Source organism: Geotrypetes seraphini, chromosome 7 (genome assembly GCF_902459505.1).
Source record: "Geotrypetes seraphini chromosome 7, aGeoSer1.1, whole genome shotgun sequence".
In the NCBI taxonomy this organism is placed as follows: domain Eukaryota; kingdom Metazoa; phylum Chordata; class Amphibia; order Gymnophiona; family Dermophiidae; genus Geotrypetes; species Geotrypetes seraphini.
In genome coordinates, this window is record NC_047090.1 from 120,904,788 (window position 1) to 120,923,614 (window position 18,827).

The 18,827-nt window shown below is 42.7% G+C and overlaps 1 protein-coding gene across 4 annotated transcripts in view; it reads right to left on the reverse strand.

The window, feature by feature from the left end:
• RAD51 (RAD51 recombinase) overlaps positions 1-18,827 on the reverse strand; it is a 45,769-nt gene that overhangs the window by 5,759 nt on the left and 21,183 nt on the right. For all 4 annotated transcript variants that reach the window (XM_033952721.1, XM_033952719.1, XM_033952718.1 and 1 more), the window contains exons 6-9: positions 15,900-15,994; positions 10,917-11,030; positions 9,519-9,648; positions 9,302-9,423 (exon numbers count right to left, since the gene is read on the reverse strand). In XM_033952721.1, coding sequence (XP_033808612.1) covers positions 9,302-9,423; positions 9,519-9,648; positions 10,917-11,030; positions 15,900-15,994 — 461 coding nt within the window. The remainder of the gene's footprint in view (positions 1-9,301; positions 9,424-9,518; positions 9,649-10,916; positions 11,031-15,899; positions 15,995-18,827) is intronic.

Here is an 18,827-nt window from a genome sequence, read left to right on the forward strand (position 1 = left end):
TTTACTTGTAGACCGTTCTGAGCTACTGGGAGAACGGAATATAAATCTAAATAAATAAATAAATAAAAAATAAAGTAACAGAATAAAAAGGTGCAAGGTTGCAAATCCGAATAATTGCCTCTAGGAACAATGAAACTAGGGAACGATTATCGTTTTCTAATTTTTTAGGGCTTAAGATATTACCTGATGTTTCCAATTACATGCCTAATGAAAGCCAAATTACTAGGGGCCAGATACACAAAACAGCCTTCCGATCCGATCCGGGTCCCGATCCGGGTCCAGGGAGCCGATTCATGATGCGTCCTCATGTAAATGAGGATGATCGTAATCACGCCCCAACCGACTGCACAGATCACTCTCCAGCAATCCCGACGTATGCGCAGATCATCTGTAGATGGTCTGCGCATGCGCTGGCCCTCCGTGCCCGGCACAGCTGGAAAAGTCTTTTTAAAAAAAAAAACCATAAAACAAACCTTTATTTTTCGTGAGCTTTTTTAACTTTGCGAGCCCATGGTTTTAACCCGCTTTAAATCTGCGGGGAAGGGCAGGAGAGTCGGGGCAGACAAGCAGGAGATCGGGTCAGAGAGCAGGGTGGCCAGAGCAGGAGACCAGGGTTTTTACACAAGTGACTGGTCCTCAGCAGTCGCTTGTTTTGGATCAGCCAGCCCAGTCGGTGTGCCTGCATTTGTTAGTGAATCGCATCCTTTCTTCTTTGCATGCCATTTCCCCTCATTTCATTAGCGGATTGGATCTGATCGGAGGATGATTGGCCACGAGGTTAGTGAATCGGGTCGTAGAAAAATCGGGTCGCTATGTGGTCAGGACTTGATCAGTGGGCTTAGTGAATCTAGCCCTAGGACTTTTAAAACCCAAATTGAAACCTTGCAAGAGAGAGGTTTGTGGCCACACTTCTATTCTTTGGCTGCTCTAGATTCCTCAAGTTCCCAATGAGGCAAAGACAAGACTGAGGGTAAGCTGGTTTTAAGGGATTTTTGCTTAATTTCTTTAGTCAGTGGTACTTGTTTTTGATGTTAATAACTTGGTAATGCAAAGGGTAATTGTGTTCTTGATCCTTGCCCCGCAGGATTGTTACAAGAGAAGCAGCACTCTGGAGCTCAATGACTTGTCATCTGGAGGACTAACTGGATGCTTGTTAGTTGGGGGTTTAAATTCACTAAAATCTGTTGTCTTAACACCATTATTTAAGGCTGAGGTTCTGAATGTGATGGAATGTTGTAGCTAATGCCCAATTACTAATACACTATTGCTAGCAAAAATCTTAGAGGTAGTGGAATAGAGGGCCAGGAGTCTCGGATGCCCCTAGAGGGCTACCATTCTCTCCTCCTCTATAGTTCAACATCTCTCTGTATTCTCTCTACCTCCACCCCACATTTCCAGCATCAATCCTTCCCCTCTTTATCCTCCCAATTGCTCATCTCCCCTTCCTTACCACCATCCTGTTATCTCCATCCCCTTCACTCCCTGCTGTCAACCCCTACTTTCTCCTTCGCTGGCCCCTTAAAAGGGATCAGGACTATATATACCCTGTTTGTACAAGTCCAAGCTGAAGCACTTTGTCCTGCCCCCCTTTGACAGTACATCCACCACCAGGTGTGGGGGTGGGCAGGGCAAAGCATTACTTCAGCATGGGCCTTAAGTTAAAGGCCCCATGCAGCACAGGATTATGTAAGTGGGCAGCAGTGGCAAGCCAACTTCTCCACCACAATTCTTCCGCTCTCTGACCATCATCTTTTTTTTTTTAATTCTTTATTCGTTTTTAAACTTTCATCAAGTGTACAGAAATCATAATAAACACTATTAATTAGATCACTTGAACATCTTATCATTGTATCTTATAAATATAAACGCAACCCTCCCTCTAAGCCCATTATTCATTATAAGATCATAAACCCTCCCATTAAACCCTTCCCCTCTTTCATCACTAAGTGGTGTATAATTAATAGAAAAATGGCATTTAATCATGACAAAAAGATGTTAATGGCTCCCATATTTTTATAAAACTTTTATACTTTCCATTCTGTACCGCCAGTGATCTTTCCATTCTATATAAGTGACAACGAATTCCACCAAAAATTAAAATTAAGTCTACTGTGATCTTTCCAGTTATTGGTAATATGTTGGATGGCAACTCCTGTCATGATCAATAAAAGTTTATTGTTACTCGATGATATCTGACTCTTTTTTCTCATGGACATTCCAAATATCACAGTATCATAAGATAACGCTACATGATTTTCCAATAAACAATTTATTTGATCCCAGATTGAGTTCCAAAAGCTAAGATATGGGGACAATAATACAAAGATGATCCCTACATCCATATTACAATGCCAGCATCTATTAGACATGGAACTATTTAATTTTTGTAATCTAACTGGGGTCCAAAAAGCTCTATGTAACAGAAAAAAACAAGTCTACCTCATAGACGCTGACATTGTACATCTTATTCTCCAAGACCAAATTTGTGGCCATTGAGATGCTGAAATCTGATGTCTCCCACACTACACGGGGACACAGTAGTGCTGGGAGACTTCAACATGCCCGATGTAGATTGGAACACACTCACCGCAACTACAGGTAGCAGTAAAAGAATATTAACCTCCATAAAGAGTGCACGTCTCAAGCAAATGGTGCTGGAACCCACCAGGGACCAGGCGATTCTGGACCTGTACTCACCAACGGGGATAGCGTCTTAGATGTCTCGGTGGGTGATACACTGGCCTCCAGCGACCATAATATGATATGGCTCAACCTCAGGAAAGGTTTCTCTAAGTCAACCACAGCAACAAGGGTTCTCAACTTTAGAGGCACGGACTTCAACCGTATGGGAGATTTCGTCTATCAGGAGCTATATAAACAAACAAAATCTGACAATTTAGAGGATATGTGGTCGTCTCTGAAGTCTATCCTACATGAAGCAACAAACCGATACATAAGAACAGTAAGTAAAAGCAGGAGAACCAAAAGACCCCGATGGTTCACTAAAGAAATTTCGGACCTAGTTAAGAAGAAAAAGGAAGCATTCATCACCTACAAACATTTAGGGTACCAGGAGGCGAAAAAGGACTACCTAGACAGAGCTAAATCTGTCAAAAAAGAAGTCAGAGAGGCCAAACTCCGAATGGAAAAAGAGCTAGCACGGAATATTAAGAAAGGGGATAAAACTTTCTTTAGCTATATTAGTGACAGGAAAAGAAACAAAGTTGGGATAGAACGGCTGAAGCAATCAGACGGTAACTTTGCAGAATCAGATTCTGCCAAGGCAAACCTACTAAACGAATACTTCTGTTCAGTCTTCACCTGTGAAGCACCAGGAGCTGGTCCACAACTTCAGACGGGAGATAACCAGAAAGACCCGTTTCAGGATTTCGAGTTTACGCCCAGTAGCGTCTACAACGAACTATCAAGACTCAAAGTAAACAAGGCCATGGGACCGGACAACCTACATCCCAGGGTGCTCAGGGAATTGAGCGAAGTCCTGGCGGAACCATTATCTGTGCTTTTCAATCTTTCCTTACGCACAGGAAGAGTCCCCTTGGACTGAAAAACAGCTAACGTAGTTCCACTCCACAAAAAGGGCTGCAGGACAGAGACGGCAAACTACAGACCAGCGAGTCTCACATCTGTAGTGTGTAAACTCATGGAAACTCTGATTAAACAGAATCTTGACACAATCTTAAACGAGGATAACCTACATGACCCCCACCAACACGGGTTCACCCAGGGTAGATCATGCCAATCTAATCTGATTAACTTTTTTGACTGGGTTACTAGACAACTGGATGCCGGAGAATCACTGGATGTGGTATATTTGGATTTCAGTAAAGCATTTGATAGCGTCCCACACAGAAGGCTACTGAACAAGTTGAAAACGATGGGGTTGGGAGACACTCTAACTACTTGGGTTGGGGATTGGCTGAGCGGTAGACTTCAAAGGGTGGTGGTGAACGGTATCCCATCCAAGGCGTCGGATGTGATCAGTGGGGTGCCGCAGGGCTCAGTCCTGGGCCCGATTTTATTCAATTTATTCATAAGAGATATGACGCAAGGACTTAAAGGAAGGGTTGCACTGTTTGCTGACGACGCCAAACTTTGCAACATAGTAGGCAAAAGCGTATTACCTGACAATATGACACATGATCTACTACTGCTGGAAAGATGGTCAACTACTTGGCAGCTAGGCTTCAATGCTAAAAAATGCAAGATAATGCACCTGGGCAAGAGTAATCCGCGTAGAACTTATGTACTGAATGGGGAAACATTGGTTAAGACCACCGCAGAACGCGATCTAGGGGTGATTATTAGTGAGGATATGAAGGCTGCCAATCAAGTGGACAAGGCTTCCTCCAGGGCAAGACAGATGATGGGTTGCATCCGCAGAGGTTTTGTCAGCAGGAGACCTGAAGTAATGATGCCGTTATACAGATCCATGGTGAGGCCTCACTTAGAGTACTGTGTTCAGTTCTGGAGACCACACTACCGTAAAGACATACTAAGAATCGAGTCGGTTCAACGAATGGCGACAAGGATGGTCTTGGGGCTCAAGGATCTCACGTATGAAGAAAGACTAAAAAAGTTGCGGCTGTACTCACTTGAGGAAAGAAGAGAACGGGGAGACATGATTGAAACGTATAAGTACATCACGGGACGCATCGAGTTGGAAGATGATCTCTTCTGTCTCATGGGACCCTCAAACACCAGAGGGCATCCGATGAAAATCAGGGGAGGGAAATTTCATAGCGACTCCAGAAAGTACTTCTTCACCGAGAGAGTGGTGGATCATTGGAATAGACTTCCATTGCAGGTGATTAAGGCCAGCAGCATGACGGATTTTAAGAAGAAATGGGATATTCACCTGGGATCTCTAGGGGAGTGAACTCTGGGGGGCGGATAATTGGAATGGGCAGACTTGGTGGGCTATAGCCCTTTTCTGCCGTCTTTTTCTATGTTTCTAATCTCAATGCTCCAAATATCCCTAAGACCATTTTTAGGCTTTTTTTTTTATACAACTACACGGCCTGCTCTCTGACCATCTCTCTGATAACATTCACAACTCAACATCCTCCTACCAAGACAAAATCAATACTTACCAATATGTTCAGGAATCTTCAGGCTATTGACCCGCGCACCCCCTCTGCCACAATCTCCTCCCTCATCTCATGCACTACACTATGTAACTCTGCCAATGAAGCAATCTCTAATGCTATTCTCTCCGCTGCTCGACACCGTTGCAGGGAGGGGGTGAAGAGGACTGTGTGCAGTGGCTGACAGGGAGGGTGCAGATCTGGGCAGGGCACTTGAATATTAAGCCACCCGATTTATATTCGAGTCAACTATTTTCCCTCCTTTTTTGGGGGAAAAATGGGGGTCTCAACTTATATTTGGATCGACTTATATTAGCATATATATATTGTAAATAGTTTGTATGCCATCATCTAGTTTGCAATCTGCACACAAAAACCGGTTCCTTGGGAAGTCAGTCTTGTCAGCTGTCAACTACTAGACTGCTCCAACTGACTCTTCCAAAAGTTGAAGAATCAACCTAGGTCCTGCAGTGGTTGGGCAACTTGTGCCACTGCTGTCTCTCCCTTGTGCTTGGACCAAGCTCTGATCAGCCATTTGTCCAAGCATGGATGTACCTGGATTCTTGCCTTGTGCAGATGTGCTGCAACAATGGACTAGCAAATAAGAGCGCTGAAAACTGTAAATGTCTTTCCAGTCCATGGAATCTCAGGAACGTCCTGTGAGCCGGAAATATGGGAATACATAATTAAGCCTCTACCAAACTTAGAGAGACAAGAAATTTCCTGGTGCCAGCAAAACTATGACTGACTGCACGATCTCCATGTGGAATTGGGGCACCTTCAGTGTTGCATTGACTGACTTCAGATCCAGCATTGGTCTCTATTCGTCCTAGTCTTTCTTAGTCACAATGAAACATATGGAGTAGCTGCCCAAGTTCGATACTTTGGCTGGTACTGGCTCTACAGCCTGAATATCCAGAAGCTTTTTACCGTTGCTCATACCCTGACCACTTTCTCTGGCCAAGCGGCCAGAAGGACTACAAATAAGTTCAGGAGAGGACAAAAGGATTCATGCTTGCATCCCTTTTGAATGATGTCCACCCCAGTGGTCTGAGCAAATCCTCACTTCAGCCTCCCAATAAACAGACAACTTCCCTTCAATGTGAGGGGAGTTCAGCTACCAACCTGTCTTTTTTAGCCAATAATTTTTCTCTCTGCACAACTGATGAATTATTCATGATTCGCATTATATAAGCTATGGTATTAGTTTGTAGATATGATTTCTGATGATCGTTTGTGTCTGTTTTATCATGTTTTTACAAAATTATGAATGTAAATTATGTAAACCATTTAGTTTTAAATTGTATAGAAATTTTTTAAATAAAATAAATAAAAATGTGCGCTAGAGGTCCGAGCTCTCCTGGAACCTACAAACCTCTACTGAGATCCTTGAAATGATCTATGGGCAGAGGACCACACTGAGATTTGAGGAAATTTGTCAAGGGTTCCAAAATAGAGAATGACAAAGGGACAAAATTTTTGTTCTTGTCCCTGCGGGAAACCATCCCATGTCATTCTTTAGTGCCTATCTCAACCTCGGTCCTTCTACACCAGCATTCTTTAATGCAAGGCTTGAGGGTCAGTGGCTGTGTCCATTCATACTAGTTCTTCCCTCTTTCCTTAAAGAACGACACCCATGTCATTCTCTACTCTGAAAGGAAGTACAATCTGAATCCCCAGGACTCACAGTCAGCTACCTGGTAACGACATTAGGCGATAATCTAACACACTGGCCATAAAATTGTCCAGTCCTTTTCTAACTAGCATTTGACCCTTGAATGGGCAGCCTGCTGTGTTCTTGGAAGCTGAATATCCTGCCTATTGTCTGATCCAGAACATTCTACAAGCGGAGATCGAATAAGCAGAAACCTTGTTCATAACTGAAATCATATAGAGCATCTTCTACATAGTCCATTACTGAAATAGGAAATGGGAGTAAGTGTTGTCCTCTGCCAACAGGGCTTGACGCAGTCTGGTATGGTAGGCGCATGCAACAAAAGAAGCCTCAGCTGCCACATTTAATACAAGCGGAATATAAAAAAATTAATATAACCACCTAAAGATATTCACTTGATAGATGCCGTTATCAGAGACTACGTTTCTGCCAAAAACAGGGAAATGCTTTTATAAGCGTCAGTTGAATTCTGTGATTATAATGGAAGAAAACTGACTATGATTCACACCAGTTTCTAGAGAGTGGAACTACTTTAAAGTATGCTCAGAGAAGTGAAACTCTGAAGAGAGAGAGATACCCCCTCTTAAGACAAGAGTTTACCATCCAGTCACTGCATATTCAATTTAAATAGTCACTCTCTAAGAAGCTGGTGGTATTATTTTTTCTTTTTTTCAAAATTTTCTTATAGTTTCAAAGTGAACGTTTTTTCTCATGCTGCAACTTGATTTCAATATTTATCACTTGAACATTGATACGATGTACTTATCTCATAAGAATAGTCTTATGGGGTCCCAACGTGGCCCCGTTTCGTGATCTGCTTCAGGTGACCCGCTTCAGGTGACCCAGCTGTAAAAAGTGTTAGGTTCTCTTTGAAACTGTTACGAATTTCCGTGAGATAATCGCTCCCAGCCATTGAGCGATTTTTGCAAACGATTATCTCACGGAAATTCGTAACAGTTTCAAAGAGAACCTAACACTTTTTACAGCTAGGTCTCGTGAAGCAGATCACGAAACGGGGCCACGTTGGGACCCCATAAGACTATTCTTATGAGATAAGTACATCGTATCAATGTTCCAGTGATAAATATTGAAATCAAGTTGCAGCATGAGAAAAAACGTTCACTTTGAAACTATAAGAAAATTTTGAAAAAAAGAAAAAATAATACCACCAGCTTCTTAGAGAGTGACTATTTAAATTGAATATGCAGTAACTGGATGTCTTAAGAGGGGGTATCTCTCTCTCTTTAGAGTTTCACTTCTCTGAGCGTACTTTAAAGTAGTTCCACTCTCTAGAAACTGGTGTGAATCATAGTCAATTTTCTTCCATTGTTATCAGAGACTAGCCAGAACAGGTTCCTAACACGGAGAAAAGACCTCAGTGTTTCCCAGTGTTTTTCTCAAAGAAGATTTTTGAAGCAGTAGCTCGTTTTCAAATAAATTCCCCTGATGCAGCATGATTGCGAAACAGGGCCTGTCAGGAATTATAAGATGATCTAGACTATGTTAAATTGAAAACTGCACCGGGAGAGTGTATTCAACTGAGCTGCGGTCATCTTTCCCGTATCAGAGGATATTAAGATAAGTGCGGGTTCCTTATATTTTCTATTTAAAGAGATTTTGAAAATAATAATAATTTCCTGGGTTGATTCCTGGGAAACACTGAGATCTTTTCTCCATGTTAGGAACCTGTTCTGGCTAGTCTCCGATAACGGCATCTATCAAGTAAATATCTTTAGGTGGTTATAGTTATATTTGAAGCCATATATCACAACTGTACATTCTATAATCCTTTTCTTTTTTGTACCATAAGAAAGAGCAATTTTGGGGCTACAAAGCTCAAAGTGCTACAGCCCTCTAGAGGTCAGTAGACTTAAACATTTGTGGTGCATCCACTAGCTGTAGTCTCTCACATTTCCTGAATTCTTAACTCTAGGATGCTTCTAGATTAGGTGGCATGGCTAATCAAGCATACACATTCCGTGACAAATGCTTTTACCAACTTTATGGCTGCCTAGTGATCCAACAAAACATCTGTCACTGTTCTGAGCAGCATATTTGGATTCAGCCTAAAATGTCCTAGAAATGTCCTAAAATGTCCTAGAAATGGGGCTTTCACCCCCTGGTTGACCAATTGTTCTTTCCATAACCTGAATTCAAAGCCAATATATTTTTAGTATCTTCCATGGATACAAAAAGAGTGGCTGAAATAAAGGGGCCCCTAACTCTGGACCTAGTTGAGATCATGCCCCAAAATTCTGGCTATCTTCATTAGAGGTCCCCATTATTGCCACTGAAAAGATTTCATCAATTTCTGAGATGGCCGAGTGGAGAACCCTCCTTGAAATTGTATCAGTTGACAGGGGATTGCCCTAATTTTTGATTCAAAAATGTATTGTTTGCTTTGGTCTGTTGTAAAGAATGCCTCTGGTTCCTTCTGTCAAATCACTGATGGTCTTAAGTACATCTCAAGAGCATGAAACCCATGTCATAAGACTGGTATATCTGTAGTGTGTTTACATACCTGGTGGTTGAAGCATGTGCTATAATGTTGCCTCCAATAGGCTTTTTTGGATCTGCAGCAAACATAGCAGCTCCATCTACTTGTGCCACCACTTGGTTAGTGATCACTACAGCCACACCAAACTTCCAGAAAAGAAGAAAGAATCAAGGATTAAACGGGGCTCTGCAATATACAGAAAAATGCAAGAAGAGTGACAAAGAACACAGTACTTGCTTACTTCATCTGCAAGTCGAAGCAGCATGCGGAGGAATCTTGCCAAATGCATCTGTCTAGCAGACAGCTCTCCCCTACCAGAGTAATCTGTCCTGTAGAGGGCTGTAGCACTGTCAACAATCAGTAAAGCATACCTAAAAATATAAAATACAGCACTCATGTATAGCACTTTATGCCTTTTTTAAAAAAAATTATAACCATCAGCACCATTTATTCCAGGTTCAAGCCAATTAAGAAAAGCTCACAAGCAGCTTGTAAAGCCAACCCTCATCACTGGGAGAATCTTTATACATACAATGAAACTGAGCACCATAGTAGCTCTGATAATTAAAAGAAACCAATTTCTATGTTAAAAAGATGCAAGAAACATGTGGCACAGTCACTCAGATTTAGAAATTAAACAGAACTACGGTACTTCACAGCTTTGCTGTGAAGATATAAATTATTGCTGTCACTGTGGTTACTGGTGAGCAAAACTATACATAAATGCATAACTTTAAATAACTCAATGCACAAACTTCAGGAAAAAAGAGAAGGTAGATAAAGAACGAGAGGGAGGAAGAAGAAAAATAGGGAAAGGAGAAAAGGGACAGACACACAGTGTATGTTAATAAATATGGACAAAAAGGACACAAAACTAAAGAGAAATCAGAGAGATGAAATAGAAGAAAATGGAGATCAGAAAGAAACTGAATAATCAGAAAATTCAAAATATTTTCAGGTTCAGCAATATTTTATCAACCATATTTTTTTCCATGCCACATTCTAAATTTGATCTTTAGTTTTCCAAAATTTTCACAAAAACGTTTTACTCTCAAGATGTCAATTTGAAAAATATTTTGAAATTTAACTTTGCATAGATACAAAGATAAAGGAGAGCTGTTATTCCAATTCAACCATCTACTTTACTTGAATTATAAGATATTTGCAGCCAAGAAAAGGGCTCATGCTCTTCTCAAAAGCAAAACCTAGGCTTTCTACTTTACCTGATGACACAAGAAGCTAATGTTTAGTTATCACCTGTCCTGACTGGAGAATGACACGGGGACAAATTTTTCCCCATCCCTGTGGGAACTCATTTCCCCACCCCATCCCCACAAGTTCTTTTCCCGTCCCTACCACATTCCTGCAAACTCCATCCTCATCTGCACAAGCCTCAAACACTTTAAAATCATAATTGTTTGAGGCTTGTGTGATTAAGGCTGAGCTTACAGGAATGGGGCAGGGGCAGCAACAAAACTCATGGGGACGGGACAGTTCCTGTGGGGATGGGGAAAAATTTGTCCCCGTGTCATTCTCTATACCTGACTAACAGGACAGCCATTTCTCTCTCATGCCAGAGCACTTTGTTCCTCTGATTATTCTACAGAAAACAAAGACTTAAGTTGAGCAGAATTCTTACCTGGATTCAGTCATCATGGCAGATGCCTGATAGAGAAGCTGAGTTTGATGGTCAGTGTTGAATGCTCGAGCACATGCCACATTATCTAGAACATCACTGCCTGATAAACCATATCTGGGAAAGGAGAGACAGAAAAAGGCTGTTTAGATGAAATAGAATCTTGCAGAATTCAACGTCAAGACACTTTCTAGCACCTGTTTCAATTTTATCAACACAAGACCAAAGTAAATATATATGCAGTCTACAGCATTAATAAAAAGATGAATGTGTATAATCAGCTTCAATACATAGGGAGGACATGCTCTAGTGAAACAATTCACCATCTGTAGCTCTTGCTAATCTCTGTAAACCTCAGGTTTATTATTTTGCATGCTAATAGACACCATCAACGTCTCTCACTTTGAGGATCAAGTGACACACAATGGAACATCCGAGTGTGTGTTACTGTCACCAACACCTCTCTAACTTCTTTTTGTCAGAGTAGCAAATTATTTTTTTATCCTAGTGCTTTTGAGGAGTTACTCGGCATATAATACTAATGAAAAAAAAAACAGAGAATAAATCATGTTGGCCAGTAGAAGCAAAAATGACAAGTAAGCATTAATTCTACTAAGGTGCATGCTGACAGAATGGGTTTTTGAACTGAACTCTAAGAGATCCAGAAGGTATTTAACCAGTTTTAGAGACAAGTTGTCCAAGATCTAGCGCACTGGCCTACTACATTAAGAGAATGCTGCTTGAACACCTCCTTGGAATGGTGCACTCCTGCTCAGAGTGGTGAACCAGCACAGATGAAACCTGTGGTCAGAAATGGTATTCAAGGATGATGATACAGGAGGAACACACACATGAAGAGACATACTAAAAAAATACCTTGTCGAAAAACAAGAAGCTATCAAATAGTCCCCTCTGCACTTCCAGAGATACAGGAACCGAACATTCAACATTTTGGAGCACTCTATTTTTAACTTTTCTTTAGTTCCCTCCCTATGTTTTAACTACTTTATTTTAGTTCCTGTGCAAGTGACGTCATTCACTATGATGTTCTTTTAATACTGCCCCCATGCATGCATTACTTTCAGTTTCACAGTGATCACTACTTCAGACGCTTTGCCGTGCTGGGTTTCTTTCATGTCATAGCATTTATAGCAAATCCTTATCTTCTGTTTTTATGACATATCTTTAAAATATGCATTTTATAGTTCTGTCTTTTTGACTTTTTTTTTTTTTTTTTAGTATGTATGTATCTTACTTTATGTGTAAGGCCTCAGTTTTTGTCCCAGTGGGGGCTGTTTCTTTCTTTCTTCATGCTGTGGAACCTATGTGTTAATGCATTCGAACTTCATAGAAATCACAATATTTATAGGATGTGTGTATCTTTTACTTACCTATTGGCTATATATCCCTTCACACGAGGGATACTGTCACTGCAGTTCTTCTGATCACTTTCATTATAGTTCTCACCGATTCTTTTGGGCACACATAAGGATTATACTGCTCACCATTATGGCAGATTCCTGTACTAGACCTGGATTATATCACTAAAGACTCCTTTTACTAAGCAGCATAAGAGCATTTTACCATGGGCCGGTGAGGTAAATGCTCTGATGCTCATTGAATTCTTTTAAGCCTTTGAGCATTTACCTCGCTGGCCCGCAGTAAAATGCTCTTACTCTGCTTAGTAAAACCCAGCATAAGTTTTTAATTCACATGGATTTTCTCTCAGTCTTTATTCTTCATGGGACCTTTCACAATTTCTCTTACTCTGATTCTCATTCCAAGAATGTGTTAGATTTGATTTAGCTGTATTTGCAGCGAGTTGTAGCAGGATATATGGTATGTTTTTTCATTCATATGTTTTATCTTAATGTTTATATCTCACTAATATTGCCTTTTTTCTCAATTAATATGCCTGTCATTTATGCCTCGATTCACCATTTCCTCATGTATTCATAGTTTTTGCTTAGCCACATACACTGTGGTTTTTCACATTTGTACACTTATATTACCCCACTTGGTTGATATTTTATTTTTAATTGCATCACATAGCACCGGACAGACAGCATCTTATTTCGCTGCAATAGTTTTTGTACCACAAAGCACTAGATCTGCAATGCGACTTAACCACGCACGAGAAATGGGCAGCGACATGGCAAATGAGGTTCAACGTGGATAAGTGTAAGGTAATGCACGTCGGTGATGGCGGAGATGGCACGGTATACAAACCTAAGATTTAGTTTAGTTTAGGTATCAGAAATCCCATACACGAATACAAGATGTCCGAGGCGGTACTTGGAGAGACCCCCCAGGTCTGGTTAACAATGTGTGGCGGCAGCGAAAAGAATGCTAGGAATGATTAAGAAGGGGATCACGAACAGATCGGAGAAGGTTATCATGCTACTGTACCAGGCCATAGTGCGCCCTCACCTGGAGTACTGCGTCCAGCACTGGTCGCCGTACATGAAGGACATGGTACTACTCGAAAGGGTCCAGAGAAGAGTGACTAAAATGGTTAAGGGGTTGGAGGAGTTGCCGTACAGTGAGAGATTAGATAAGCTGGGCCTCTTCTCCCTTGAAAAGAGGAGACATGATCGAAACATTCAAGATAATGAAGGGAACAAACTCAGTAGATAAAGACAGGTTGTTCACCCTCTCCAAGGTAGAGAGAACGAGAGGGCACTCTCTAAAGTTACAAGGGGATAGATTCCATACAAATGTAAGGAAATTCTTCTTCACCCAGAGAGTGGTAGAGAACTGGAATGCTCTTCCGGAATTTGTTATAGGAGAAAACACCCTCCAGAGATTCAAGACAAGGTTGGACATGTTCCTGCTGAACCAGAACGAATGCAGGTAGGGCTGGTCTCTGTTAGAACACTGGTCTTTGACCTGGGGGCCGCCATGTGAGCGGACTGCTGGGCACGATGGAACACTGGTCTGACCCAGCAGCGGCAATTCTTATGTTCTTAATCCAAATTTAATGCATAGTGCATGGTTATTTTAAGTGCTCATGGAATACACACTTCTTCCCTTTTTCTATACTTTATTGTACCATAAATGTATATTGTCTTGTTTTCTTAAGGACTCCTGAGGAAGGCAGATTTTGCTGAAACACAGACTGTGATAGGTCCCACAATTCAACACTGATATACTACTTTACCCCTTTGATATTTCAATATATATATATATATATATATTTTTTTTTTTATATTTATTTATTATTTTCAACTTAAATTTCAAGTATTACACTTGTACAGAAAGCAAGAATAGGATAGATATCAAATACAAAGCAATATAAATCTTAAATTAAACAAATATACTATTTATGCTCAAGTCCACAATTAGGATCCAAGAATTATAGAAAATTGGCGAAATTATCTAAAAAGAAAATTATAAAAGAAACTGAGAACTATAGCACTGAGATAGGGTCACAATATCCTAAATATAGGGCTCAAAGATTGTTAACATTCAGGCGAGACATAGCCACGAAATTTGTCAATTGTGATGGTTCAAAAAACACATATTTAAGAGTACGGTGATATACAATACATTTACACGGATGTCTCAAATAAAAGGTTGCCCCCAAAGATAAAACCCCAGGTTTCAAAAGAAGAAATTCATGGCCTTTGCGTCTCCCGTGCCAAATCTGGGAACATTTGTATTTTATAACCAAGAAAGCTTTTTTGTCTATTTTTAAAGAAAAGTTTTGACAACCATGTTTTATCAATTGGCAAAGCTAAAGTAATAATCATGGTGGCTGGTGATGCTAAATCCTTCTCAGATGTTTCTAAGATCTGTGATATATTTAGAAGTTCTTGATCTGAAGGTTTTTCTTTTAGTTGTTGATTTTGTTCTTTATCAGGCAAATAATAAACCCGTGAAAATGGTGGTAATGAATCTTCGGGTATCTCTAAGTTCTCTACTAGATATCTCTTAAGCATATCTCTAGGTGTTACTAACTCAAGTCTTGGAAAGTTAATTAACCTTAAATTATTACTGCGTGAATTATTCTCAAGCATTTCAGTCTTCTTCCTTAGGCTAATATTGTCTTTAACTAAGGCCTCTTGAATTTGTTTCAATGATACAATTTCTTTTTCTATTTTTTGAACAGATGAGTTAGAAGTATTCGTTTCTCTCTTAAATCCTTCAATTCCTTATCATGTTCCTTAATTTTCCCTTCAATTTGTTGAAGTGTAGGAGTAATATTTTTAACAAAACCAGCCATTAAGTCCCAGATAGAGTCTAAAGTCACTTCTGCAGGTTTAATCAATTCAGTTGAAATTTGTGTAAATGTAGATTTCTCACCGTTCTGAAGTCCTTCGGGGGATGTCTTCAGCCCTTCCCCCTCATGTAGAGATGATATTCCCCCAGATAACTCCATGGGGGCCCTAGAAAAGTGGGCCCCAGCCTCCAAGCTCTCCAGTGGATCCTTACTTGCCTCTGGAGAGGAGAAAACCAATGAATCCGGGGTTTCCCCGCCCCTGGGAGAGCTGGTCGTCTGGGGTTGCGGGGGCGGTGCCCTAACGTCGGGGCTCAGTGTGGTGTCGGGCCCAGGAGCATCCACGTTGGTTTCGCCTCCCTGTGTTGTCAGCGGGCCGCCATCCGACGTCGCTGCGACCTCCTGCATGCGCCGCAGTAAATCTTGAATATTCCCGAGACCCGGGGCTCCAGGACGCCGCGAGGCAGAAGCGGCACTCCGGCCCCGTCTCTTCGGCATCGCGGTAAGTAATTACCGTTAAGGAAATTGAAAAGGCACAATCCTGGGACACGCAGCTCAGCGCGTCCCGTCTCAGATCGCCATCTTGGATCCCCGTCTTCAATATATATTTTAATACTTTTTATGGTAGCTTCCTGGTATCATTCAGATACTGTGTGACTCTTTCCATTTTTTTTTTTATTGGTTGTCCACAAAGAAAAGACAGCCAATTTAAATATTGCAGCTAATATTTCTCAAGTTATATATAAGTAACAAGTACTTGAACATACCTTTCAGCAACAGCAAGGAGACGTTCAGGTCTAAAGGTACCTTCCGTGTCAATGTACATAGCCTTTCCTTCACCTCCACCTCGGTCGATGGGGAGCTGAAATGAAAAATGAAAAGCAAGAGTACAAGCATCAGATTACAGTGTGTTAGAGCTACTGTGCAGAGGTGGTGGTGAAAGTTAACAAAGCAGTTCTTTCATATCCAGCAATAATGAGCGTCAGCATTAATATTCAGCATTACATTGTGCTAGTATATCCAGAGGGGAAAACAACAGGTGAAACAAAACCACAAACACAAATATGCAAAATATAAGGAGTGGAAATGTCCAAATAAGACTGGCGAATACAGACTTATATGAAAATGTCCTTTTATTCATCCAATAGCTCAATGACTCAATATGCACATGTTTTGGCCTGCCTCAAGAGTCTAAAGCAGTGGTCTCAAACTCATGGCCCGGGGGCCACATGCGGCTCGCCAGGTACTATTTTGAGGCCCTGGGTATGTTTATCATAATCACAAAAGTAAAATGAAACAGTTTCTTGATCATATGTCTCTTTAGCTATCAATGACAATATTATTATTAAGACTTAGCCAAAAGGAAAGATTTATAAACTATAAAGAGTTTTACCTCAAGCAAAATTGTCATTTCTTTAATAAAACATTAACTATTTTTTCTGAGGCCCTCCAAGTACCTTCAAATCCAAAATGTGGCCCTGCAAAGGGTTTGAGTTTGAGACCACTGGTCTAAAGAGTCTTCTCGGTAATTACCAGATGATTTTTTTTTTTTTTTTAACCTCCAGAACGCCCAGATCCTTTTGGCTCAGTGTATTGTTGCAAATGATTTTATATTGTACCATATTATCTGATATTACCGAGAAGACTCTCTAGACTACAGTCTCCCTTCAGCTGGCCTTGCACTGTGGACTCTCTGCTGTTGGCTCGTCCCCTTTCATGGGGGGAGTTTGGCTGGGGACGTTGTGGGTGGGCGGAGTTAGCTCTCGCCTCGTCCCCTGCTAGCACCGCCTTCTCTGCTCCTCTCTCCGCTTCTTCCTGCTAGCACACTCTCTGCTCCCTGCAAAGCTCACTATTCTGCCATGTGCTCAGGACTGTTCTACCATGTGCTCGGGTCTAGGCACAGATCCTACAGTCTCCCTTCGGCTAGCCTTGCACTGTGGACTCTCTGCCGTTGGCTCGTCCCCTTTCATGGGGGGAGTTTGGCTGGGGACGTCATGGGTGGGCGGAGTTAGCTCTCGCCTCGTCCCCTGCTAGCACCGCCTTCTCTGCTCCCTCTCTGCTTCTTCCTGCTAGCACACTCTCTGCTCCGCTCACTGCTCTGCCATGTGCTCAGGACTAGCCACAGCTCCTACAGTTTCCCTTGGTCTGGCCTTGCACTGTGGTCTCTCTGCCGTTGGCTCGTCCCCTTTTATGGGGAGAGTTTGGCTGGGGACGTCGTGGGTGGGCGGAGTTAGCTCTCACCTCTTCCCCTGCTAGCACCGCCTTCTCTGCTCCTCTCTCCGCTTCTTCCTGTTAGCACACTCTCTCCTCCCTGCTCCGCTCACTGTAATGCCATGTGCTCAGGACTAGGCACAGCTCCTACAGTCTCCCTTCGGCTGGCCTTGCACTGTGGACTCTCTGCCGTTGGCTTGTCCCCTTTTTGGGGGGGAGTTTGGCTGGGGACGTTGTGGGTGGGCGGAGTTAGCTCTCGCCTTCCCCTGCTAGCACCGTCTTCTCTGCTCCTCTCTCTGCTTCTTCCTGCTAGCACACTCTCTGCTCCGCTCACTGCTCTGCCATGTGCTCAGGACTAGCCACAGCTCCTACAGTCTCCCTTGGTCTGGCCTTGCACTGTGGTCTCTCTGCCGTTGGCTCGTCCCCTTTTATGGGGAGAGTTTGGCTGGGGACGTCGTGGGTGGGCGGAGTTAGCTCTCACCTCTTCCCCTGCTAGCACCGCCTTCTCTGCTCCTCTCTCCGCTTCTTCCTGTTAGCACACTCTCTCCTCCCTGCTCCGCTCACTGTAATGCCATGTGCTCAGGACTAGGCACAGCTCCTACAGTCTCCCTTCGGCTGGCCTTGCACTGTGGACTCTCTGCCGTTGGCTTGTCCCCTTTTTGGGGGGGAGTTTGGCTGGGGACGTTGTGGGTGGGCGGAGTTAGCTCTCGCCTTCCCCTGCTAGCACCGCCTTCTCTGCTCCTCTCTCCGCTTCTTCCTGCTAGCACACTCTCTGCTCCCTGCTCCGCTCACCATTCTGCCATGTGCTTAGGACTGTTCTACCATGTGCTCAGGACTAGGCACAGCTCCTACAGTCTCCCTTGGGCTGGCCTTGCACTGTGGACGGGCGGAGTTAGCTCTCACCTCTTCCCCTGCTAGCACCGCCTTCTCTGCTCCTCTATCCGCTTCTTCCTGCTAGCACACTCTCTGCTCCCTGCTTCGCTCACTGTTCTGCCATGTGCTCAGGACTAGGCACAGCTCCTACAGTCTCCCTTCGGCTGGCCTTGTACCATTTAGAGTACTGTCCGGGTTCCAGGACAGACTTCCCTAAACCCAACAGTTTGTCCGGGTTTTAGAAAGCCCTAAGCTCCGTCCACATCTGGAAGACCTTCAGCAAGCATACGCGGATGATGTCGCATGCATCCGCACGTGCTGGAGGCCCTCCTGACGCGGCCTGGAGGTTGGGGGAAAAACAGAGATGAGGCTTTTGGGGGCAGGGCTGGAGACAGAACAGGGTGGGTTGGAGGCGAAACAAGGTGGGGCTGTGGTGGAATGGGGCAGGTCCATGCGTCCAGGTTTGTCCATCTTAAATATGGTAACCCTAGTGTATGAGAGCAGGGAGTGAGGTCTAGGGAAGGAGGTGTATGTGTGTAAGAGCAGGGAGATTATGTCCTATCTGGATGAATGATGCGTGTCTGAATGGGTGGGTGTATAGGTGAAGAGAG